We start from the raw sequence: 26894 nt of genomic DNA, 5'->3' as shown, positions 1-26894 counted from the left end.
AGAAGGCCCCTTAAGAGACACCATGTGCAGCCTTAGCCTGAACAGACAGCTTGCGGAGGGAAGTCTCGAGATGAGTATCCCCACTCAAGCGAGGGGGAGGAAAAACAACAGGATATTTCTCACTACAAGTAGAAGTATTGGAAACATGGAGGTTGAGTTATCCCTTCTTCTTGGCTGCAAAATGGATAAAGAATCAGGAAAGCCAGCCAAAAAGCAAATAAGAATGTCTAAATGAATCACTTACCCTCTGGATGCTTGGGTCGTTGCTGCCGCATCAGAATGGCCTCTTCGGAACTTGGCCAAATATAGGGACCAGCAGCTCTAATTGCCTCGAGCTGCTGTCTAAAAACGGGAGGGAAGCGATTAAGGATCACTAGACGAAGAACTGCTCAAAAGAAAAGCAAATCCTGGTTAGACGAGCCAACATCTAGGAAAGATTTTTAAATAAAAAGGCCGGGTACCCGGCAAAGGAATCCAATCGGAAAAGATTCTTATACGAGGTTCCACCACAACATCAGGAGTAACCTAGAGACAGAAGTATAATTTTCCCTATTGTAGGTTTTTCCGCCTTCCCATCGACGAGTATGGGAGACAATGACATGATGACATTGAAGACCCCTGGGTTCACTTGACGGTTCGTCAATGAAAGCCTTGTGATTTCCTTGAATTGCAAATGGGACAAATGAAAGCCGCACCTCTCGGCGAGAATGGCGAGACCAACTGCATTTAAAAAGGTCGTTGGAGCGAACTGTGAGATAGCCATCTCTCCCTTAGAAATATACTCCAGCAAGAAGCTTGGTATGGGAAAAGTCACGCCGCACGCGATCATATACTTCTCCAACAGACAGGTTAAACCAGGAGGTCGTTCGTAAGTTTCAAGAATGCAAATATTAATCTGACCTCGTAGAAGTCCAGCTCGAACTGCCGCAGTCGCAGTGTCAATCATGGATTTCGTCAAGAAGACAAAGTTGAATAGTGACATACTGGCAGAATGAGGCTCGAGTACCTCAGAGGCCTCAGAAGATTAAGGACTGGGGAAATTCTCATGCAGATCACGGTCATCAAGGAGTTCGTCTTGCAACTAGGGAATCTCAAAGCGACTCAAACAAAGACCGACCTCATCTGGGTTGCAAGGAACAACCTGGTGCCTAAATTTTGCAATATCCGGCTCATTTCCAAATAGGGAGGTGAAATAACCAAAAGGCCGCGAGCGCGAAGTAGGTCCAGCCGACCCAGGTAAGCCATCCAAGGAAAAGCTCGAAGACGAGCATGAGTTAAACGAGGAAGACGGGCCGGAAGTAGAAAAGGTGGACGAGATAGGAGCAAGGGAAGACATGATGGTTTGGCGACAACCTAGGAAATGGAATGAGAATATAAAACGATGAGTTGGGGTAGGGAAGAAGAAAGAGCAAGTACCCGATAAGCTAAAGGAATGAATGGAGGAATGTAAAAGAATGGCGGTATTTATAAAGATTGAAAGGGTGACAAGTCATCATTACTGATGTCAGGGTGCAACTCTTCGCAACTCACGCTCCGCCACTCACGACGGTCCACCTTCCAAGTGACTGGACGCAACCCAACTCACGCTTTTTCAACTCCTATACCTCCAGAAAGATATGTGGCCTCGCTGTCAAACAATTAAAATATATGGGAAATAGGAAAAGGCATACAACAAATGAGCCTAGAATCAGATCGTAGCCCGGCCATCAAGTTTGACGATAAACCATAGGCCAACATCGAGACTCCGGAATGAAAGAAGGGGGGGCTACTGTTAGGGGTGAGCCCACAACCCCATTAAGGGCCCATCTACGATCCACTTCTAGGCCCAACAAAAGACCTGATAGTGAGGCCCAATGAACAGACGGCGCATTCCAAAGCGGTGAAGGCATTTTGTTCATTTAACGACCTGACATTCCCCCATATATATGGGGTACGACATCTGAAAATGGGCAGGAATATTTTACCAAAAAGTAGAAAAGAAGTTAGAGCGCTGTCAGAAAGTGATAGACTATACACGTCATTGATTCGTACACTCAATCATTCTCCTTCCAGCTTGATTAGTCTTTCTTTTATCTCGACCTCGTCAAGACATTTTCTGCTCGTCGATGAGCCAATTTGCTTCTAATCCTGTAGTTTTTTGCTCGTCAACGAGCCAATTTGCTTCTAATCCTGTAGTTTTTTGCTCGTCGACGAGTCAATTTGCTTCTAATCCTGTATTTGGCCAATTTGCTTCTAATCTCGTTCATTAAAGAGAACTTCGATTGCTTGCCTTGAGAAATTAATTACTGATTGGAAAACATTTGTACATCAACACCATCCTTTTGGAGCCAATAGCCCAATTGAGGGACAAAAGCAAAGAAATTCTCCGGATAGTCGGATACAATCACAGATGACAATATTTAGGGTTAATAGAGTCCGACTTGAGAAAATCTAAAATCTCAAGTATAAAGGAATAATGAAACAAGTAAACAAAAGCCCTAATGATTAATGTTATAGATAAAAAAAAAGAAAAAAGAAAAATCGAGATGATTATAGTAATTTATGGAAATATTTTGAATATTAACACCGGTTTGAAAAAATACAAATTACTTTTGCATCATTTAAATATGATACAAAATATTAAATAAATGTTGTAATACCACATTTTATTTATAGTGATAAAGGAATTTGTTAGATAGATGATTTTTTATGATTTATAGGTAAATGATGATATATAAAATTATTTAATTAACTTTATGTACAAATTATTGTGGATTTGATTTATCATAATAATATATGAGACATGTGCTTTATATAGGTCCCACATCACAGGTTCTTGAGAGGTTTTCAAATTTTTTAAAACTTCATTTTGGAATGTGTATATGTGTATTTAATCTTCAAAGTCTAGAATGTGTAGTTTTTTTCAAAACTGTTAAAATATCGCATAATTCCTTTTCATCAATAGATATATTTATATACATGAATATATAAAATAATCAAACATCCATTAATTTTTGAACTTCCGTTGATAAATCTGGAAAATAAATAAATATTATAATAAACTATTTGAAAACTACATAAAATAAAAATAAATTTGTAACATGCTAGAAAAAAAAAACTGTATACAAAAACAATGTAAATTTCATAAAATAGAATCTCTAAAACGTAAGTATGCCATCAAACACTTACCATCAATAAATATGTCACAATTGATTTTGAATCCATTTATGAACTTAAAAAAAAAAACTGAATTAAAGATTGAAATTTTGAAACTCTTATAATAGGAGGTACACAATATTGATTGGTTAAGATCACTATTGAGTTTAATTGTAGTCAATGCAATTTTCAAATATTAAATATATTTTAGTGGAAGAGTTACGAATGAATTCGAACGCGGAGTTGCATATGAGTTTTAATGTGAATCAAGTAGATTAATACTTTATAGTTTTATAAAATAAAATAAAAAATGCTAGTGACCAATAAAGAGAGAATAAAACTGTATTTTTATATAAAATATGAACCATTTATAATGAAATATGTGTCGTATATAGGTCTCTCGTAATATGTTCGTGAGAGGTTCTCAAAAGTTGTTAAGACTTAAATATAAATATTCAAATTAAGAAATACATGAAATTAAATATGAATGTTCAGATTTTGATCCATTACTCAGTCAAAATTTTTGTTAAATATACTTCTATTTGTAAGAATTATATTACTTAAGTTTGAATTTTTAATTGTTAGAATTTTTCTTCATAGACTGAACAATTTATATTCGTTTTTAAAAATAAAAATTATGGCATATGCTGAAAAAAATACTTTTAATTTTTAATGGATAATATGATAATTTATTTGTTTCAAAACAATAGAATCATATAACGATAAAAGATGAAATAATAAAAAAAAAATACCGAAAAGCATAGATTGCCATGGGGCAAGTTCTTTAATTATTTTTTGGTCAAAGTCAATGTACCTTTCACATATGCAAATTTTGGACAAAAATATTCTTAAACCAAGCCAGTTGCTATTTTTCTTGTCGTTTGCTCTACTAGATCTCAAAGCTCACTCAAGTGCTAATTCATCTTCTTCACGGTCCAATAAAACTCTTTTGTATGGCTATCAACATCATTAAATAATATTTTCCCCTCCTTGGTCGTAATTCTACCCAACCCCTAATAGGGTGAGTCAAAATTTTGGAGTATAAATTGTTAAATTTCTAAACAAAAAATAATAATAATTTACTATCTACACCTTAGACACAATTCAACAATTGAAAAAAAAAATCTGTATAAATGAATTGTTAAAACCAATTAAAACATAATTAATTTTGTATAGATTTGTGAGAAAATCATATATTTTAGAACAAAAGAAAAACTTGAAAATCATCTAAAAGATAACAGAGAGAGTATAAAATTATTTGTAGTTGATTATTACTTTTAGATGATGACAGTAAAATTAATATATATTAGAACATAAAATTATATATCAAAGTAATCAAGTAAGGTCTAACACTTTTCTTTCTAGACTACTTATCAGTTTTTTTTCAAAATAAAACAAAAATGTAAATAAATATTATTTATCTTAAATACTTAACAAAAATACCAAATTTAATTGACTTTGTTGTAACTTAAAAATGGTCTTATTACTTATATAGTAACACATTGTTTAAATAATTTCAACAATACATTGTAATCACAAATATCTAGTAACCTCTACGTTAACATATGTAAATTATATAATATTGTAGTTGAACCACAATATTATGAAAATTATTTTCAATATATATATTAACAACTGCATGTATATATATTTCATATATAATTGAACTGAAACTTAGAAAAAAAACATGTACGTAAAAAAAAACATACATACATAACATGTGGTACTTTTTAGTATTAGTTTATTAGTGAAAAATATATCAATATAAACGTTATATATACAAAAATCATCCTCAAACAATATCAGCAAAGTGGTGAATCTACCGAAAAATGAGCGTGGCACCCCAGTTTGATGCCTCAGCATCGAACAGTACTACCTTTCTAACTATAAGGCATCCACGTTGAAGGAGGAACCCATAGATTGCTGCTTCCAAGATAGTTGACCTGGACTCCGATGCTGATTTCTCAGTAGAATAGTTGTGTTACGTACTATCAAATACAAATCTGTTGTAATATATTTTTTTTCTTTCTGTGGAGTGTGGTGTGTGGAGTACATGAACTAGTACTGTTATACTTGCCAGCAACATAGGGTTAATCAAATAGATAGAAGTCAACTATAAACCATAGGGGGCCAACTATCCTAATATCGTGTCAATCAGTTTTATCAGAAACCTGTCTTATTTAAAACCGACCTCATCTTACATACAAGATCACAGTAGTATACTTTTATGAACAATTCTCAAGAGTCAAGAATAACACTGAATAAGCAAAAGCCAAATCATAATCCCGACAAAAGGTTCAACCTTTGGTGTTCAGACAGATAAAAGCTTGTTCCTTTATCATCGGAAAACCACCCTGGTTTCTGAAATTTCTCATCTTTCCGGTTTCCCGGCGAAACCCCAAATGGCAAACGACGATAACAACAATGACCCATTACAGCAATACTTGATTAGCCCTAGACTCAACCAACCACCGTCTCTGTTTCCTTTACCGGAGGAACACAACGACGTCACGATTCCGATGCCATTGACTCCATCGGAACTCAAAAACCGGTTAATCTTTGGTCCGTTCTCTGAAAACTCTTCTCCTTCATCCTCTTCCACAACCTCATCCTCTAATTCCATAGACCTCCTTCTCCCACCTCCGGAGCTTAATGTACCGGCCCACCATCTCCATCGATCTAAAACAGCTCCTGCTATGGTTGTAATCAACGATATATCTCATTCAAATGACCAGGCTGAAGTCAACGATATATCTCAACCAAAAGATCACAGAACAGAGCAATCTGATTCCAAAACAGTTGTTGTAAGACAAGCTGTTGTTTTGCTTGTTGCGTATCTCTCTTTAGGTGTGCTTATCTATTGGCTGAATCGAGATAGCTACAATGTGAATCCGCCTGATCGTGGTATTGATGCTTTGTACTTTGGTGCTGTAACGATGTGTGGAGTTTTGATTATGCGTTTTGTTGAGAAAACCGGGTGGTTCGATTCGTTTTGGTTCTCGGTTATGTTGGCTACTACAGTTGGGTATGGTGACCGGGCTTTTAGTACATTGCTCGGTAGGCTTCTCGCTGGGATTTGGTTGCTTGTGTCTACTTTGGCAGTTGCTCGAGCGTTTTTGTATTTGGCTGAAACAAGGGTTGAGAAGAGGAATAGAGAGCGGTCCAAGAAAGTGCTTGACCAAAGCATGTCTATCTCTCAGTTCTTTGCTGCGGATATTGACTGCAATGGCTGCATAAGGTACTCATTTTGCTCCTTTCTTCTCTTCTTATCAATTGCGGTGTATTTTGCACGTTTTCTTCAATGCCATTCTCGTTGATTTGCAAATGTTTGATTCATGCACACGAAAAGTTGTGTTCTTTGATGTTAGTCCTCAAGCTTCCTTCATTCTTGTTCAGGTTCTTGAAATCATTAGTTTCTAAGATTCTCTGGTTTATCTTGAACTAGTTGATTAGTCAAAATATCGAAGCATTCTCTAGTTAGATTTAATTCTAATACTTCAAGATTTTAGTAGATTCGTATACCCTAATTAAGTATCTAAATAGTCTACTAAATGCCCTGAATGTCTTTGATTAATATCATGTGATCTTTGGTCCATTTGATCATCTTGGTTTTCATTCTTCTTGCAGTAAAGCAGAGTATGTGATATACAAACTAAAACAGATGGAGAAAATGACCGATAAGGACATTATACTGATCTCTAAGCAGTTTGACAAGCTTGACCGAACCAATAGTGGAAGGATCACTCTTGTAGATCTCTTGGAAACTTCTGTTTAGTACGTAACACGCATTACAACATGATTGAAGATGTATCAATGGAAAATCCGCGGTTTTCGGTTTAGTTGAACCAGTTTGAATTTTGTTTCTTGCTTACCCTTTTCTTATGGCAGAAATTGTCACCTTCTCTCCCAAGATCATGATGATGATAATCATGAATTAGAAGTTTGATTTTCGTGTTTCCTTTGGTTGACTTCGCTTTGGTGGCTAAGATCAAAAGATACATGTTTCTTTCATATGTATTTTCTGATCAAAAGATGCATGTTTCTTTCATGTGTACGTATTTTCGGTTTGAGCAAAAACTTTTGTTCACAAATTCCGAAAGAGTAAATGACAAATGTTGTTAACAAGACAAAAATATTCGATATTTGTTAATCATTTTACTTATGGTTTTGTTTCCGATGAATTTATTTACTCATATATCTTTCACTTTCATCACTTAATATAAATGTTGATAGGATGGCTAGGATCATAATTTAGAAGAGATTTTCTTGCTTTTACTATGTTGTCACATACCTATCAAGAAGCCTGTTCCATTCAACTCTGGTGTAGGTCAACAATCTCCTTCTCAATTTCTCATATCTTATAGAATCATAATCATTTATGTTAGCATTTACTAGACTTTAATAGTTACAAATATTAAATATTATGCTTTCTCAATCATGACAACTATTCAAACAAAGATGGTGAATGAATGAATAATCGTACTCTACAACAACAAAAAATCTTCAAGAAGTTTGGTTCTTCCGTACATATTCCGCGAAATTGGTCGTAAATTTCAACTGCAAACATATATTTTTATGTATATATAACTATTTAAGCTCTTACAGAGATAGAGAGGTTGACTGCTTAGTTTGGTGATTTTAGTTTACAGAACTGAAAATATACAGAAAGAGAGGTTGACTGCTTTTTACAATACTTTATTTTTATCTCGCAGTGATATCATCAGTAGTAAAAACAAAATACACTGTGAACCATATTGTTTTAAAAAAAAGAATTCTATAAACGAAAAATAAAAATGGTTTAGTACGTGAATTGATTAATTTTGCTCGGTGCACTGCATATATTCAAAAACGTACAAGTAAAAAGTAATTATTGAAGTTTTGGTCCTTTGATGATCATGACTGATCAGTTGCTTTCTTTGGGCCATCTCGACTCGACAATCTACAATTGTAGTTTTGTCACGTAAACGTTTTTCATCATTATATATTTCCTTTTTCGAATGATATGATCAAGTATGCATGATGCTTCAATATTTTTTTTTGTGTGTATAATTAATCAAAGCTACATGCATGAAGCTGTAATTCGTAATTTGAACAAAAATATTCAGACACATGAGCTGTTTATATTTTAAGGTGTACAATATTAAAAATTTGTACATATCTATAAAAGGAAAATAAATGTATTTTGACCGTACCATATGTAAAGTCAATTTCTGTTCACTTCTCATTGTCATTTTTCGTTAGGAATCATATGTCTCTCTTTTCTTATTTCCTTCATTTTTTCCCATCAGTTCCACTTTTTTCCCCGAAATAAAATTATTTTGTCTTGTTGACAAAAAGTATTAAATATTAAAAAGCATCAACAAAGATATCTATAATAGATACATTTGGCCATATTTCATATTTAAATTATTTATGTTATTTAAATGTTTTTGTTATGCTTGATGAGGAAACTTCTAATGTGAAAACTGAAAAAAGAGATTCTGCAGCGTGAACCGTGATGACGTTTGTAAATCGTCAGTATTTAGATCATATATATTCGATTATTTTATTTTCCTTAACGTGAATAACACAAATAAATCCAAAACCTATACATAAAATGGACATTTACGATCAAATGGTTCATACAATTCCTAATTTAATTTTTACTTTTAACGTCCTTAATTAATTTTTATTTACAAAACCAAGTTTAGTCCCGCTCTAGTAGTCCTCCCATATGTATGTACCACTTTATATTAAAACGCTTTGTAAGCACCGACTGATAATTTTGTTTTTCGAATAATTTGTTATAGTTTACAAAGAACTATGTATGTAAAGTTTCATGTAAACTGGTTCTAACTACGTCGAAATCATATACGGATACGTATGTAATATGTATGTTGTCGCAATTGCAACCTTTGACTTGAAATATTAAAATTTAATAAAACTAAAACGTCTGATATTTATTAGGGTTTAGGGGAATTACACAATCCAATAGTCCACCACGTGCCAGGTCATGTGTCGGTTACGGTCAAACGCCGGTGCCAATAAATAACACGTGTCATCCATATAACCCCACAATCCTCTTTGACTTGGCTCTTCCTCCTTCACACCAAGATGACCGGAGACTGTCTACTTCCGGTTACCGGTTAACCACTAGTCATCGCCTCATGAGCCTTCCTACACAACAAGAAGCTTTGTTTCCCACATCTGAAAAAGATATGTAAATTAATATCAACTTTTCATGTCTTACTTTAAGGCCCCCAAAATAAAGTAGCATTACTAAAAACAACACAAATTTGTAAAAAGATGGAGATTATTTTCTTTCTTTTTGTTTGGTCAGACAATGAATAGAGAGGCTTGAAAGATGTTTCTTTATGGTAAAATGGCTTTTTCTTTTGTGTTCATGTTCACACTGTTTAAGAAACAAAATGACAAGGAAGAAGTATATGTTTCCTCACTCGAGGCCACTTTTGTAACTCTCGATTCAGGAAGAGGTAAAATGCTTTTCGTCAACTTAACTTTATAAAAGTTATCATTATTTTTAATATATAAAAAGTCATTCAAACCTCTTTTTGAATCATTCACACTTCAATACTCTTTTCATTCAACCTTAGATTTGTACATATATATCTAAGACAAAAGAGAAAAAAGTATATGCTAAAACGCCATTTACTATATATTTATTCAGCAAGACATAATAGATAATATATATTTTCAAAAGGCATAAATACGAGACGACTCAAAAGTCTTAACACCAAATTTAGACCGACTAAAAAATTCATTAACGTAAAAAGTTCTTCTTCTTCTTCACGCTCCTCTCTTTGTCATTTTCTTTTCTTTTTTTGTCTTTCCTTTTTGGTTTAAGATTCCTCTCTTTGTTCTTCGTCATGTCTAATGAAATCAAAGATCTTAACAACTCTCACTACACTTCATCGTATAACCATTACAATATCAACAACCAAAATATGATGAACCTCCCTTACGTTTCCGGTCCATCTACTTATAATGCAAACATGATCTCATCATCACAACTCGGTTTCGATCTACCCTCGAAGAACTTGAGTCCTCAAGGAGCGTTCGATTTGGGCTTCGAGCTTTCTCCATCTTCTTCCGACTTTTTTAATCCTTCGATCGATCAAGAAAACGGTTTGTATAATGCTTTTAATTATAATAGTAGCCATAAGAGTCATGAAGTTGTCGGTGGTGGTTGTGCAACCATTAAGAGTGAAGTAAGAGTTTCAGCTTCTCCTTCTTCAAGTGAAGCCGATCATCATCCCGGTGAAGATTCCGGCAAGATCCTGAAGAAAAGAGAAGCTGGCGATGGAGGAGAAGATGATCAACGTTCTCAGAAAGTGTAAGTTTTATATAAGTTCTTTTTCCTAATTATATAGCAAAATAGACATATTTAGACTTCACATGAATCATTATCAAACTTAACTACTTTCTTTTGTTTTTATTTACCCAAAAAAATCTTAAATTACGTGAAAAATAAACTAAACACATTTCTTGTTTTTTTTTTTTTTTTTTTTCACTTTCAGGCCCGAAACAAGAATCGTTTTCTTGAAAATGATTCTCTTGAACTAAAGTATTTCACTTTGATATTGATTTCAGGTTTTTCTTTTATACGAAACATACAATATAGATTTTGCATACCATAAAAAGACATCTTTAAGAACACTGGGATTTAGTTTTGATGAAACTATGTAGTATACAAATTTACTTGTTAATATTTAATTTTACGCTGATATGCATGTTTGGGTAGGATTCAAGTTTCATAATTGAAAGAATGACAACTCAAATTATTTCGTCCATATTTTTCTGTAATACGTAACCTAATATTACTGATTAATTGGGATTCTATTCTGGTACGTTTTGAAAGATAGTTTATTCATTGTTCGTACCTATAATTATTGTTGTATAAATCTTATCCCTAAAGAAACCAGTTAAACAAAACGACGTGTCCCATTTTTTAATTTTTAAATAGTATTTGTATTACTTTGTGTGCTAGTCCTAACAATCATTTGATGCTTAACATTATGAAATATAGTTCAATGAATCAAAGTCAAATGTACGGTACGTTGCCATAAACTAGAGATGGTCCAACCTAATTAAACGTTAATTTAATTGAACATATGATATGGTTCAGAGTTAAAACAAAGAAGAAAGAGGAGAAGAAAAAAGAGCCACGAGTCTCGTTCATGACTAAGACTGAAGTTGATCATCTCGAAGACGGCTATCGTTGGAGAAAGTACGGCCAAAAAGCAGTAAAAAACAGTCCTTATCCGAGGTAATTTTATCGGTCCTTAATAATTATTATATTTATTTTTATAAAACGATTTATTTCAATATAATTATCCTTCTAAAACTTTTAGTTTTTTATTTATCATTCAATACACATCGATAAAGAAATATTTATGACATTGTTTGAAAAGTCTTATCAATTTTGTTTTTTCAGTCTATATTTTAATTAACAACGAAGAAAATTAAAAAAAAAAAAAAAAAAAAAATGTAACTAACATTATAATTACAAGTCACATGCTAAAACAATATACTATACTCTCAATTACGCGAACAGGAGTTACTATAGATGCACGACGCAGAAATGTAACGTGAAGAAGAGAGTGGAGAGATCCTACCAAGATCCAACGGTCGTGATCACAACTTACGAGAGTCAGCACAACCACCCGATCCCGACCAATCGCCGGACGGCAATGTTCTCTGGAACCACCGCATCAGATTACAACCCATCTTCGTCTCCAGTATTCTCCGACCTCATAATGAATACTCCAAGAAGCTTCTCAAATGATGATCTCTTCCGTGTGCCATACGCTAGTGTGAACGTGAACCCTACTTATCATCAACAACAGCAACAGGGATTTCATCAGCAGGAGAGTGAGTTCGATCTCTTGAAGGAGATGTTTCCTTCGGTTTTCTTCAAACAAGAGCATTGACGATATAAATAATAATTATGTATAATATAGAAACAATTCGGATGCATAATAATAAGTGATAGTGTTATTTATTTTTGCATGTATATGTATATACATGTTTTTGTAACTAGCTATAGGATAAATATGGAGCCCTTTCGACTTATAAAAATAATTTCTTTTCTTGAAGTAATTTTGTTACATGTCTATAGAAGCATAGACGATCCTTCTTGGGTCTCTCTTTTTCCTCTTTTTTTGCTTTATATACTAACGAGGAAAAGGAAATAACATCATATCTTAAATAAAACTTTTTTTTGGGTATTTGAAACTAAATTTAGACTAGAGAGTTAGATCGAACTTAACTATATTTGATCACAACCCCACCAAAAATGTACGATCCAACCAATACGTACGATCAAATATAGTTAAAATGCACGATGTACCTTTGCAATATGTTGATGTACCACATGATCACTCACTCATCTCAACAAATAATTGAGGTTTTAGTAGGAAATTCATTTTTATCTTGGTATGTCTCATGCGTCCGACCGCAAATTAATTATGCGTGAGAATTAAGGAAGCAACCTAACGAGTTTGGTCGTACGTATATTAGATAGATGTAATATTATACTTTATATTTTGTTTAGCAAAAAAACAAAAAAATTATCTTATTATATAAAGGACACATTATCCTTCCTGGAGTATCATGTAAGGAATGTGATGTGACCGGATTAGTTGCTTGACAAGTCCATCTTGAGTTCAGGGCATGTTTGATCCACTAAGACCATGTTTATCGGTGGGATATAAGGGGTTGTTAGTGGGGTTTTATGTATTTTTTGGAGAAAAAATAAATCAGAAAGAAATAAAAAACCGAAGAGATCTTCTTATATAGTAGATTCTCTTTGGGTGTAAGAAACGCCACATGTTGATGTTTGGTTGGACGAAAGTAAAATAGAGAAGGTGAAGATTGAGAACAAAAATTTTTTTTGGCCTGATCGTGTTCTTTCTCTTCCTCTCTCTCTTGCTCTCTGTCGCGAACCTCTCAATCTGAGGAGATTGAATCGGTCGGAATCGTTGGAGATGGAATGAGAGGAGTCTGAAGGAGATTGAACTTGGACGAGATTGAATTCGGAGTCTAATCAATCGGAGGAGATTGAATCAATCGGAGTTTTGCTCGCCGTTTTGAGTGGGAAAGCTTCCCCCAACCAGTTCTGATATCAAGGATATTCTTAGATCATGTTCATTTCTTTTGTAGTCACTTTGAATTTTTAAGCATTCGATTTTTTTTTTTTAAATTGTAGGAGGACAATTCGAGTTTATACATGGTTACTCTAGTTAATGAGAGTTGTTGGTTTAACTACCAATCGCATATGTTTGCTACAAATGTGGAAGTTGTTTAAGTGAAAACTTACAAGGTAATTGAATAAGAGGCATTTGTTGTTGTGTGGTTTAGTTAGTTCATGTATGCTTTTAAAGGATCAGAGAGGGATTTAGTTAGGGATGATTGTAATTGGGGGTGGTTTTAATTGATTGATTGAATGTGGTTTTGTTGTTGTGTTTGATTTTTTGCAGTTAGTGCTGATACAGAGGACTCTCAGATTGAGCTTTTGTTGAAGGAAGTGAAAGGAAAAGACTTAACTGAGCTAATTGCTGCTGGAAGGGAGAAGCTTGCTTCAGTGCCGTCTGGTGGTCGTGGTGTTGCTATGGCTTCTGCTCCATCCGCTGGAGGAGGAGGCGGTGGTGCCCCTGCTGTTAAGGTTTGTTTGTTACTTCAACCAGATTTGTTATATTGTTTTGGAGATTCTTCATGACACACTGACTGGTTGTCTATTTTTATTATGTGTAGGAGGGATTCTGGTTTCATGGCGCCGAGAAAGACTACTTGATGCTTGCGTATTGGATCCACAAAGATTTCAAGAGAAGACAGGACGATTTCAAGGCCAAGGTTTTGGCGCCTGATCAACAAGGAAACTTGTACTACAACACCCGCGACTTACATTCGGGTCATTGACCTTCAACAGAGCAGTCCTCACAGATTCTAACGAAGCTGGTTTATTTGCTTCCTCTCTCTCTCTCTTTATGTAAGCATTTTGACTGACTCTTGAATCTATTTAGCCCTCAACCAAAAACATAAAAAGCCTTACAAATGAAAACATTTGCATTCAGTGCGATCCAAATGCAATACAATGGCTTTAGGTTACATACAAGATTCAAAGAAGCAGATTCGTTAGTGAATCCTATTGTTCAACAAACACAGTTGATCCTCTTTACACAGATTCAAACAAGCTGGTTTATTTGTCAACGCCTATTTATTTACCAAAACAAGATCCAAAATATTTTTGATTTTGCCACTATCTAAAGCAAATTAAACGCTTGCAAGATGATTTGGTGGAGAATATTTGGGCAAAATTTGGAGCAAATCAGTATTAAAATTAATCATTCTCTCTATTTATAAATTACACTTCTGTTGTAATATGTATTATTGTTTTTATTATGTTTTGTATGTTTGAAAATTAATTAAAATAGAATATTTTCTAATTTTAGAAAACCTTAAATGTTTACACATTTATATCACTTCTATTCTATTTAAAATTTTTAAATTTTAAAAAACAATATTTTCAAAAATAAGAGACCTAAAATAAGAACCTACCAATAAATGAGAAAATTTTATCTAAGAGATCATGAGTTCTTATATTCCAAACAGTACACAATTAATTCATAAAAAAATTATGAACTCCCCTTACTCAAACCCACCGATAAACATGCTCTAAGGCACTAACCACAATAGTATAATCAAATTATACGAAGATGGTGTTCAGGGCATTTTCCATATTGTCAGAAGAAGAGAAATTTGTTGTATGTGTTTTTTTGTTTTCTTTTTCTTCTCTTTTAAGTTTTAACATCATAACAAATTATTCCCACAAAATTTCAAATCCACCAAATCAAACTGTATATTTCATCTAGAGTTTTTTTGTTTTTTCTTTTCAGACCATCTACACTGGTAGATTCTCTTACCATTACTTTTATTAAAAAAACAATAAAAGAAAAAGAAGAAAAAAAGGGGGAAACGTTTTTTCCCATAGTGACTTGAGAATCGGTTCTCATAACAAATAAGGCAGATGTTATTTGCTTATTGGGACAGCTAATAAATAAATAAATAATAATAATTTGTAAAAAACTAATTTCTTTTATTTTTTTGAAAAACGTTGGGCCGTTACTCCAGTAATGATGCCCTGAAGTTCCTCCTCTACACCCAAAATGTATTCGAAGTTGTTATAGTTGTCACTTGAAGAAGTTTAAATCATTTTTGGGTCTAGAGAAACTTCAAAATCCAACTTGTTATATAGTTGTGATCACATGATATAAATTTGTAGGATTTGCATTTCAATAATTTTGACATAGTCAAACACAAGCAGTTATAATGTTGTCTACGATCGAAATTAGACTAAATATTTTTATTTATTTTTTTCGATTGCTCACTAAATAAACTAGTTTAACTGTTTGTCAAAAAAAGAAAAAACTAGTTTAACTGAAATATTTAAAAACACTTCATCTCTGTAAATATTTTAAGTGTTTTTTTCCGTTATGATTAAAATAAAATAAAAAAAACTTTACTAATTGAGTGGACAAGGAAAAATATTGTAGAGGAGTCAGTCACTGTCATCTCTCAAGCCAGAGAGAGACCAATCTTGCTCGGAAAAAAAATCAGTCGCCGGCGATCGAAAACGACGGCTCTCCGAACCCCTTTTTTTAATCTCTTCTTCAAGCAAACACTTTCACATCTCTCTCTCTCTGGGGGTGATACTATTTATTATGATCGTCTGCTAGAGATCACTATCTCTCTCGATAACAGATGACCACCATCTTCGTCTTCTCTCTTCGTTGAGTTTCTTTTTTATTATTATTCAGTCAACTTGCGTCTCAATCTCTGATAATTTCAAATCTTTGAGATTGTCTCTGAAATTTTTGTTACTTTGTTTTTAGTATCTGTTAACCATTTACAGTTCTGAAGCTTTAAACAGAGAGATTGCTAAAAATGGTGGATCCGGGACCAATCACGCCGGGCCAGGTACAATTTCTCGAGATACTCTTTGGAACCACTCCCTACTGAATTATTTGCTACTAATTTCGATTCATTGCTTTCCAAAATTGAAAATTCTCAGTGCTATTGGATTTAGGGTCATTATTTTTTCTAGAATTTATAGAGTTGGGTATTTTGAATTGAAGGATTTGTGACTGTGATCTCGTGAAAGCAGCCATTTTTTTAGTGGGAGGAAACCTTAGAAACAGGTTCCTTGTTCTCTCATCAGCTTCCTTGAAAGTATCCTGTCAATGATGGATCATGAATACTAAATGATCAAGTCTAGCAAATCCATGAAAATTTGAGTCTTTCTTTGTGATTAGCTTTGAATTGTTTAGAGTTGGCTGGAGACTGACCACAATCTACAAGATTTAACTTTGTCAGTGAAACCTTTGTAGGTATCTTTTCTGCTTGGAGTAATCCCAATTTTTGTTGGTTGGATATACTCAGAGCTACTTGAGTACAGGAAATCTTGGGTTCCCTTAAAACCGTAAGTTCTTGCAACGTGATACTCTCAATAATGTAGCAGAGTTCTTTCTTCCCTAATGAGGCTTGAAAGAAGAGTTGCATTCTTGTAATGCAGTCACTCAGATAATAATCTGGTTGAATTGGGAGACGTAGCAGAGAAGGACGATGACAAAGCTGACTTGTTGGAGGGAGGTCTTTCCCGATCGACATCTTTACGCTTTCATAATTCATCCATCAGAACAAACATCATTAGGTCGTTGTTACTACCAGCTCTCAAGTATTCTAGTTTGTTAATTACACTTCTTTAAGAGTTCTCATGCTAAGGTGTGTTTTGATTTTGTCGAATCACAGGTTTTTGTGTATGGAAGATTCGTTTTTGCTGGAACACCGTGCAACGCTGAGAGCAATGTAAGTGAAAGCTACCTCAAGAAGTGATCATCTCATTGTTCGTTATCTTATATTAACATTCATAATCATACCTAGGTCGGAGTTTGGAGCAATTCTAATCTATTTCTATATCTGTGACCGCACGGAATTGCTTGGAGATTCTACCAAGGTACCCTTGTATTTCACTAGCTTTGTATGTTCAAATCCATGCAAGTATTATATTTGTTTTGCTCATGGGACTTGGGGTTTTCTTTGACAGAATTACAACCGCGACCTTTTCCTTTTTCTCTACGTTCTTCTCATCATAGTATCAGCCATGACATCTCTCAGAAAGCACAATGACAAGTCACCTATAACTGGGAAATCCATTCTTTACCTTAATCGCCACCAAACTGAAGAGTGGAAAGGATGGATGCAGGCAAGTAACCTATGACAAGTCATTCTGTTCTTTGCCATAGGTTACTATATTGCAGCTCTTGTAGCTGCTTTTGACATAGTGTTCTCATGTCCTTCTTTTTTGTCAGGTTTTGTTCTTAATGTATCACTACTTTGCTGCGACTGAGTTATACAACGCAATCCGTATCTTTATTGCTGCTTATGTTTGGATGACTGGTTTTGGAAACTTCTCCTACTACTTTGTCAGAAAGGATTTCTCTGTTGCACGTTTTGCACAGGTGATACCACTCATTCGACGATAAATTCTTGTTATTGTGCTTTACTTTCATCTAAATTCTTGTCTTCTTACAGATGATGTGGAGGCTGAACTTCTTTGTAGCATTTTGTTGTATTGTTCTCAACAATGACTATATGCTGTATTACATCTGCCCAATGCACACTCTCTTCACTTTAATGGTGTATGGAGCTCTGGGTATCTGCAGCAAGTACAATGATATAGGATCTGTGATGGCTTTGAAGATATTTTCATGCTTCCTCGTTGTCTTTTTGATGTGGGAAATTCCTGGAGCTTTTGAAATATTCTGGGGTCCATTAACATTCTTGTTAGGTAGTTAACTTCTCTGGATCTGATCAGATATTCTCTATATGAACTGACACAAGTCATCATGAAATTTGAAAGGGTTATAATATTTGGATATTGCTTGTGAATAACTGCAGGTTACAGTGATCCTGCAAAGCCCGATCTTCATCGACTGCATGAATGGCACTTCAGATCAGGCCTTGACCGCTACATATGGATTATCGGAATGATTTATGCCTATTATCACCCAATTGTAAGCTCTTAAACAGAAGCACACATTCAATTTTGTTTCTGTTTTTTTGTAGTGTAATTAAACTTCAAAACTTGGGATCATTCTCTAGGTAGAGAGATGGATGGAGAAGTTAGAGGAGTGTGAAACGAAGAAAAGACTATCCATAAAAACCGCTATTGTTACTACTGCCGTGCTTGTAAGCCATTTCAGTTATCTTTTAGTTTGTTGATTGCACCACTCATTTATAGAAATTGATAGATTTTGTCCTATTTGCTTACATTTTAAGGTTGGCTATGTGTGGTATGAATGTATCTACAAGCTGGACAAGACCAGTTACAACATGTATCATCCATACACATCTTGGATCCCCATCACGTGTGTGCATACAATCCTCTCGGTTCTTGATTTCATCTTTATATATGTCACTTATTTCACTTGCCGAAACTGAAACATGACTCACCGTTTGGTGTTTTGGCTTCTAGTGTTTACATATGCCTCCGGAATTTCACCCACCAGCTTCGGAGTGTCTCATTGACTCTCTTTGCGTGAGTCAAATATATTTAAGCTAAAGCCTCTCTGGTTTGGTATGCTTGCCTGATTTCCATGGAATAATACTCTTTACATTTCCCGGTGCAGATGGCTCGGCAAGATCACTTTAGAAACTTACATTTCCCAGTTTCATATATGGCTAAGGTTTGTTTTCTGCGACTTGAAATCTTGTTTTCCTGGAAGCCTATCAGATCTTTTGTTGAATTAAAGACACCAATCTGCAGATCAAATATGCCTGATGGGCAACCAAAATGGCTTCTCTCTATTATTCCGGGATACCCTATGCTGAACTTCATGCTCACAACTGCGATATACGTCCTCGTAAGAAACCGTTACTTCTTTTCTCTCCCCTTTCTTTTCTAGTACCAAACATTCTGAAACGTCTCCATGTGTTCTTGTTCTCCAGGTATCTCACCGTCTCTTTGAACTAACCAACACACTCAAGACGGTTTTTGTACCCACAAAAGACAACAAACGTCTCTTATCTAACTTCATAGCTGGGATCGCCATCGCTCTTCCTCTCTATTGCTTCTCATTCGTTCTTCTTCAGATTCATCGCTAAAAACCGTGAGTCCTTAAATCCTTCTCATTGCAATTTACTCATCAAAAATCTAATTTATACTCTATTGAATTCTATCATTTACAGGCAGAAAGAAGTGTTTTTCTTTGTGATAGATTTGTGGATCATTTTCTTGTGCACATGCAGCTTGAGAGGACGTCCGTTCAACATAGGCAGAAACCACCATCGCTCAACTACTTTGCTCTATTGCTATACGAAATCGAAGTGATTGTTTTCGATATAATATTTCAGAAATGTGTTGCTTTGTATAAAATTTTGGTTGAATACTCGAATTATATATCTCTTTAAATAGTAGTACACGACAAAGGTAATCAACCAGTGTTCGTTACTTTTAAAAGTTAATAGTAAATGATTTTCAATTACCGTTGGTAGTAGATTAGTGATTGTGATATAGAATGGTAAAATAATGAGTATAGAGTTTCGTTGGATAAAGTAAATTTTTTTATATAAGATTACATAATTAAACCTTTGCTATTTGAGTAAATATCAAAAGTTGAAGTTATTATTTGTAATATCCAAAAAAACATATTGAAAACAATTTTAAAAGAAATTACAAGTATTCATAATTTAAATATTCTTGATAAACTTGCTAAAATTATGTAATTTTTTGCGGATCATGTTATGGAGCAAGTAAAAATTTACATATATATATGATTATATAATTAGCCTTTTTAAGTTGAGTTGTGTAATAGATCTTTGTAGTATAGGTTTCTTAAAAACTAATATTTCACTTCAATGTTATATTTATATTTATAATTTTATAAATACAATTACATAAACTATTTGTTTACTTTACCATGCATTATAATCTTACTTTCATTCTAAAACTCAATAACCCATTCTAAATTTTGGAATATGATCATTTTTTGGTCAAAATTTTCGTAATAACGTTATTACTAAAACAAATTCATAGTATTATTTTTATGATTTTAAAATTTTCATTTATGTAACTTAATTCATTTTTATATAGTTATTTATTTTTATTTGTTACTAAAATAAATTTATATTATTGTTTTTACTATTATTAATTTTGCTTAATTTGTTTTTTATTTGTTACTATTATTAATTAATAAATATTTAATACTCAATTAATGAATATTTAAAATAGTATTTTTTAATGCAAAAAATATAGCATTACTTAGGTGGATGCTGATGTGGAGGAAGAAAATGAAAAAAAAATTAACTTTATATATATCAAGATAGATCTATTAATTGATTGTTCTCGTTTATTTCTCAATTGGTACTCATCGTTGTTATGATTGTGGTCACAGGGTGGTAGAGACGCTTCCAACCCCCAAATATATTTTCACAAAGCTATCAGCCATGGCAAGAGTTTTGTTCCCCAAATATGATGACGACCACCTTTGCTACTCTCATATAGATTAATTGGCAATTTCAATACCTTTTCTTTTAAGTAACAAACGCTTAACATATTATAACTTTATAAGCCGTTTTTAAATTTGGAATCTTTTTGCAGCTTCTTCTAGTGAAATCCGAGAAGCTCTAGAGGATGAACCCCTTCAAAGACTTATTGGTAAGATTGCTTCCTGATGCGGACATCAAGACGAACTCAAACCAAGATCGTGTACCCTAAGTCAAGGGAGCTTACAAACATGTCGACAGAAAGGTGAGTATTTGAATTTGAATTCACTAATGAGTATATTTTTCTGGTTTTGCAGGAATTTCCATTTAGTCTTTTAATTTGATTATGCTTTCATTCTTTGTAATTTCTGCCAATGAGAAGCCCTAAGCTGCAGAACTATTTTATAAAGCTCCTATCTCAGCTAGTAACAGAGACTTTTTGATTAATAAAAATACCAAGTTAATAGAAATACCAAGTACACGACAAAGGTCATCAACCAGTGTTCGTTACTTTTAAAAGTTAATAGTAAATGATTTTCAATAGCATTACAGTTGGTAGATTAGTGATTGAGATTAAGAATGGTAAAATAATGAGTATAGAGTCTCGTTGGATAAAAATCCCTTGTCATTAAATCAGAAGTACGTCTGGTAATATAAGTTTTTTTATATAAGATTTACATAATTAAATTTTTGCTATTTGAGTATATATCAAAGCTTGAAGTTATATAATATCCATAAAAACATATTTAAAACAATTTTAAAAGAAGTTAGAAGTATCCATAATTTAAATATTTTTGATACTTTTAACTTGCTATTAATATGTAAAATTTTGTGACTCATGTTATGGGACATGTGAAAATTTACATAAATATGATTATATAATTTACTAAAATACACAAAATATTTTAGTATGATATCAAATGAGTTAAGGAGAAGTGGTACACTAATCTTAATCAGTATATAAAAAAATAACAATTCATCCAAAATTATAGAATCTAAGTATTAATCAAAACATACTAAAACAATAAAAGAATACAACATAAATTTTTTTAATAATATTAAAAAAATTATCTCGCGGTACACCGAAGATGAAAATCTAGTATAAATATTAAAATTTATATTGCCCACAAATTCAGCTATTGAAACTCAAAGTAATAAAGGAGAGTTCAACCGTTAAGAAATTTACTGAAGCTCCCCACTTCGTGTATATGATCTTCTGATTCCAATCAAAACAGTTAAGCATGGAAACAACGACGAGTTTAAACTTTGAAAATATATGCTTTTGAATTTAGAAATCGCATGCTTGTTCTGATCCCGGTGCCAGGAATTCACATCCTCATTCCAACACCCTTCTCCAAGTAATGGTCCCAACGCATCAAAACAGTCATTATCAACTTACAATATCAAAACATACATTAGTCAATGATAATATAATCACAAAAGTCTGAGAGAAGTCGCATGAGTCTCACTCGCGGCGATTTCTTTCTCAAAGTCGAGAGTCTTCTGAGCACAACCTCGTGCGCCGCTGGTGGGTCCTCAGTCAATTCCGGTGACGATGAGGACCCTACGGCCCATGGTTCTTCATCCGCGGCTCTGCATCTTTCTCGGCGACACCATTGGATCAAGATCAAGGGAGCAGTGGAAGGGAGAAGCATCTGCGAGACTCCTCAGGTAAGAGCTCTACCGGAGGCGTAGCGACGCAGAGTGGAAGAAGGAGTTTCACGGCGAGGGACGAGCGATGAAGATAGTTAGATCTGGGGACCAGAGATCTTGGAGGTTTCGCGGGTTTGGTCTCGATAGGGGAGGTAGGTTCCGATCCGGCGGAGCTAAGCCACCGTCGAAGGTCTCCTCATCTACTCCCTACTATCTTTCTCTCTCACGACCGAGCAAGAAGTCTCCTCGACGACGGCGAGCTCGGTTCTCTTTCTCCTCCTAAACACAGCTCTACGGTGGCGGGATGGAAACGGATCTTGGATCACCATCTCCGTTCGGCTAACGACGTCCATGCTTACCGGAGGTCCTGTTCCGGTAAGTATCCGCAGATGTTGGGTGGTGGCTACAGCGAGTTCTTCGTTATGTAGTTTAGGGTTTTCAGCGACCGGTTTGGTCCTCCGGTTCGATTTGTAAATCTAGTCGGTTTTGTATCTTAATGGTTTAGTCTGGTTTGATGTAAACGGGTCGGGCCCTTAGGGGATTTTGTATGGGCCTAACTCCGGAAATAGTCCATTGGGCATATATTATTAATTGAATACCCTTTAACAAAAAAAAAAAACAAATATTAGTCAATGGAGGTTGATACATAGGGGGAAAAACGTCAATGAAGCAAAATTTTGTCCCCTTGTTCCGTCCTTTGCAGCAAAATTTTGTGAGCTTTGTTGAAGCAATGAAGCCAAAGAGTTCCTGAAACATTCAATCGAGAACCATCCCGTTAAAACAATTCACACTCATTGATGTACTAAATATTTAAGTCATATCTTGGTCGCTGCTAAATATGTGGTATACACGGTCACAGTGAAGTCTAAACCCCATATTGGATATACTTGGTTCTACGTGTTTAATTAGATTTGACAAATTTTCACTTTGGTCTAAGATTGTTAAATCTAATTTGAATGCCCCAATATGACGCCTTCGGAATAGCTACACATGATAATTTTAATTTTTAAGCTCATTAGACATTACACCATAAATTCATGATAAACACATTAAATGCCGATCAAAATTTATAACTCCAAAAACAAAACAAAAAACTAGATTATGATCCGTGGTACACCGCGAGATATTTTTTTTAAAATTTTTTTTGTTAATGTACTATTTTAATACTAATTTTGCTATTATACTATTTTGTTAATTTTAGTAATTTAATATATAAACTGTGGTATACCGCACAATAATTTTTGTTTACTACAATCTTAATTAAATCAATTTGATTCGACCTATTTTATATTGGTGTTGTTAAAACATTAAAATGAAGATTTAACCCGTATTGAAATATCATATTACTGATAGTTTATTTTTTAGTATTATTAATTCAATCATGTAATTTTATATAACCCGTCATGTAATATAACTCGTTTGTGTAATTTTGAAAATTTAATATGTTTAAATATTTATAATTTTAAACTTTTTATTAAGTTTAGATATATCAGTTATAAATTATAAACTTCTTAAAATTTTATAATTTACTATATACATTAAATTTACTATATATGTATGTTGAACACACTTTATATTAATTGAGTAATATATGCAGAAAAATACACCTTTTTATTAACTTTATGTATTTTATGATGATTCACTACATTTAATTTTTATAATCAAAAAGAGATGATAGAAGAATATTTTTTTTAATCTGGAATAAATCTTCTAAATATCTATATTAATTATAGAACATTATATATATATATATATATATAGATATTTAAAATATTTTAATTGTGTTTGGTTATAAGTATAGTAGAGAAAGTTAACTAAACTTGTTTGAATATGAGTATACGTATTAAATAGCATTCAATGTAAAAACTTTCTAAAAATTATTTTTGAGCAAAAACTGCTGCAAAAATACTAGTATAGATTTCCAGCCAAACACATAGATTTTCATTCCTCATAATTGTTTTCCAATCAAACAAATTACAAAAAAATATGGAACATTAATTATTTTGCATATACAGTAAAACCTCTATAAATTAACACTCTATAAATTAATAAACACTATAAATTAATAAATTTTGCTAGTCCCAAGTCGGGCCAGTGAAAAAAATAATAAAGTTCGATAAGATAATAAGATAATAATTTTTTTGAAATTCCTATGTAAAATATGGTCCCAATAATATCATAAATTAATAATCATGTAAATTTATATATATATATATGTTAATATAATAAAGTATGTTTCTCCTAAACCTTATATTTATAATACAATTGTTATGTTGTATCTTCAAATTATAATGATAGAAAATATTCTATAACATTTCATAAAAATAGCTAAAACGTTTTAAAATTTTCAATTTCTAAATATGCATCATTTACAGTTTGATAGTTTGATAAGCTATTAAAATACGATAATTCATATTCGTATTCATAAATTTGAATTTATGTATGTCATGTATATAAGTGAATTTATCTATATTATTTGTAATTTATTTTCAATAATGTTTATTAAATATTTCAAATTCAATTTCAATACCATAAAATTTACAACATCCGAAATTCTAATCTTATTTTGCTAAAATTGTCTCAGTTCATAATTTTTTAAAAATTAAATAACTAAAAATATATCTATAAATTAATAATTATTAATTTACACTATAAAATAATTATTATTAATTTATAGATAAATTAATATCACTATAAATTAATAAAATATCTTGGTCTCAACATTATTAATTTTTATTAATTTACACTATAAAATAATTATTATTAATTTATAGATAAATTAATATCACTATAAATTAATAAAATATCTTGGTCTCAACATTATTAATTTATAGAGGTTTTACTGTAGTTCTTATATCAAAATTGGTTGAAAAAAAAAAAATCTTATATCAAATTTATTGCGTACAAAATAGGAAAAATAAATATTGAACGACTTCATATATTTACCCGATTAATCATTTCCTTGCTTACACAATTTAATGAAAAACAACATTAATACTCTTCACCATCTCCTTCTTCGTTCACAAGCTCTTTTTATTCTTTTTCTCACATACAAAAGAGTATGATTCCTTTGCATTAACTAGACTTGGCACTGCTGTTATCTTAACTTTTAAAACATTAAACACCATATAACATCAATCTTTTTTTCCCGTTTCATTGTCATCGTAGCTAACGAGATTAATTGAAATTGGTTATTCTAGCTTAATAAACGTAACGAGAAAAATTGCAGCTGGTTTGGTTAAAGTATATTTTTGTCAGAAATTTGCATGATAGGTGCCATTAACATTGACAAGAAGTGGTTAAAATTTTTTTATATGTGGCTAATCTATGAAAATTATATTACTTTAAAATATGTTATTTGCTTATTATATGTACTATTTACGTTGATTTCTTGTTCAGCCTAAGACTATCTCGACTGGACTGGACCATGAGTATGGGTTTAAACGATCTAACCGAAAATTGTACATATTATGTTCAAGAGCAACCAAAAACCTGATATGAAGTTGTTCCATATATATTATGTTCAAGAGCAACGAAACACTGATTCAATTTTCGAATTTTTAGTTAATTGGTCTGACATAATTATTGAACTGTCTTGAACTCTTGATGTATACAGGCATTGATTGGTGGACTTCTCAGTGGAGAAATCCAATTGAATGCCAATATTACTATGACTTTGGTAGAACAAGGGTTTCAGAGTGATAAAACCGGAAGCTACTCATATTTAAAGGACTTAGATCTGATTGACATGATGACGAATCCAACAAAAGTAGTTGAGCTATAGGTATATATGTTCTTCAAACTTACTCTCATATAGATTAATTGGCAATTTCATACCTTTTCTAATAAGTAAGTAACAAACGCTTAGCATATCTATAGCTTCATAAGCCGTTTTTAATTCTGGAATCTTTTTGCAGCTTCTTCTAGTGAAATCCGAGAAGCTCTAGAGGATGAACCCCTTCAAAGACTTATTGGCAAAATTGCTTCCTGATGCGGACATCAAGCCGAACTCAAACCAAAATCGTGTACCCTAAGTCAAGGGAGCTTACAAACATGTCGACAGAAAGGTGAGTATTTGAATTTGAATTCACTAACGAGTTCTTTTTCTGGTTTTGCAGGAATTTCTATTTAATCTTTTAATTTGATTATGCTTTCATTCTTTGTAATTTCTGCCAGTGAGAAGCCCTAAGCTGCAGAGCTATTTTATAAAGCTCCTATCTCAGCTAGTAACAGACACTTTTTGATTAATAAAAATACCAAGTTAATAGAAATACCAAGTACACGACAAAGGTCATCAACCAGTGTTCGTTACTTTTAAAGTTAATAGTAAAATATTTTCATTAGCATTACAGTTGTAGATTAGTGATTGAGATTAAGTATGGTAAAATATTGAGTATAGAGTCTCGTTGGATAAAAATCCTCTGTTATTAAATCAGAAGTACATCTGGTAATAGAAGTTTTTTATATAAGATTTACATAATTAAACTTTTGCTATTTGAGTATATATCAAAGCTTGAAGTTATATAATATCCATAAAAAACATATTTAAAACAATTTTAAAAGAA

General features: G+C 32.9%; 4 protein-coding genes across 6 annotated transcripts; all 4 read left to right on the top strand.

Annotated features, from left to right (window-relative positions):
• The first annotated feature begins 5308 nt into the window (after window positions 1-5308).
• Window positions 5309-7292, top strand: LOC104771898 (two-pore potassium channel 2-like). The gene is made up of 2 exons (XM_010496502.3): window positions 5309-6373; window positions 6763-7292. Exons 1-2 carry the CDS (start codon window positions 5538-5540, stop codon window positions 6908-6910), a joined length of 984 nt encoding a protein of 327 aa, XP_010494804.2. The 5' UTR covers window positions 5309-5537; the 3' UTR covers window positions 6911-7292.
• A 2405-nt stretch (window positions 7293-9697) lies between these two features.
• On the top strand, window positions 9698-12230 carry LOC147919830 (WRKY transcription factor 8). Its single transcript, XM_087503542.1, has 3 exons — window positions 9698-10468; window positions 11261-11401; window positions 11690-12230. The coding sequence occupies exons 1-3, from the start codon at window positions 10002-10004 to the stop codon at window positions 12063-12065; spliced, it is 984 nt and encodes a 327-aa protein (XP_087359668.1). The 5' UTR covers window positions 9698-10001; the 3' UTR covers window positions 12066-12230.
• A 1271-nt stretch (window positions 12231-13501) lies between these two features.
• On the top strand, window positions 13502-14245 carry LOC147919829 (uncharacterized). The gene is made up of 3 exons (XM_087504120.1): window positions 13502-13547; window positions 13614-13798; window positions 13888-14245. Exons 1-3 carry the CDS (start codon window positions 13502-13504, stop codon window positions 14050-14052), a joined length of 396 nt encoding a protein of 131 aa, XP_087360246.1. The 3' UTR covers window positions 14053-14245.
• Window positions 14246-15436: 1191 nt separating this feature from the next.
• Window positions 15437-19676, top strand: LOC104772900 (protein REDUCED WALL ACETYLATION 1-like). Of its 3 annotated transcripts, none has more exons than XM_087505057.1 (17): window positions 15618-15922; window positions 16046-16110; window positions 16521-16612; window positions 16706-16843; window positions 16942-16998; window positions 17074-17146; window positions 17237-17395; window positions 17502-17651; window positions 17725-17980; window positions 18091-18206; window positions 18295-18381; window positions 18472-18560; window positions 18668-18730; window positions 18822-18878; window positions 18959-19055; window positions 19141-19301; window positions 19381-19676. In XM_087505057.1, exons 2-16 carry the CDS (start codon window positions 16078-16080, stop codon window positions 19294-19296), a joined length of 1623 nt encoding a protein of 540 aa, XP_087361183.1. In that variant the 5' UTR covers window positions 15618-15922; window positions 16046-16077; the 3' UTR covers window positions 19297-19301; window positions 19381-19676. The 3 variants fall into 3 exon arrangements, with proteins under 3 accessions (XP_087361182.1, XP_087361183.1, XP_087361184.1); XM_087505058.1 differs by having other exon boundaries at window positions 15627-15922; window positions 16026-16110; XM_087505056.1 differs by having other exon boundaries at window positions 15437-16110.
• The last annotated feature ends 7218 nt before the right edge of the window (window positions 19677-26894 follow it).

This window comes from Camelina sativa, chromosome 20 (assembly GCF_030686135.1).
Source record: "Camelina sativa cultivar CO46 ecotype springtype chromosome 20, ASM3068613v1".
Classification (NCBI taxonomy): Eukaryota; Viridiplantae; Streptophyta; class Magnoliopsida; order Brassicales; family Brassicaceae; genus Camelina; species Camelina sativa.
Note: the sequence above shows the minus strand (reverse complement) of the source record. Positions and strands in the feature narration are given on the sequence as shown.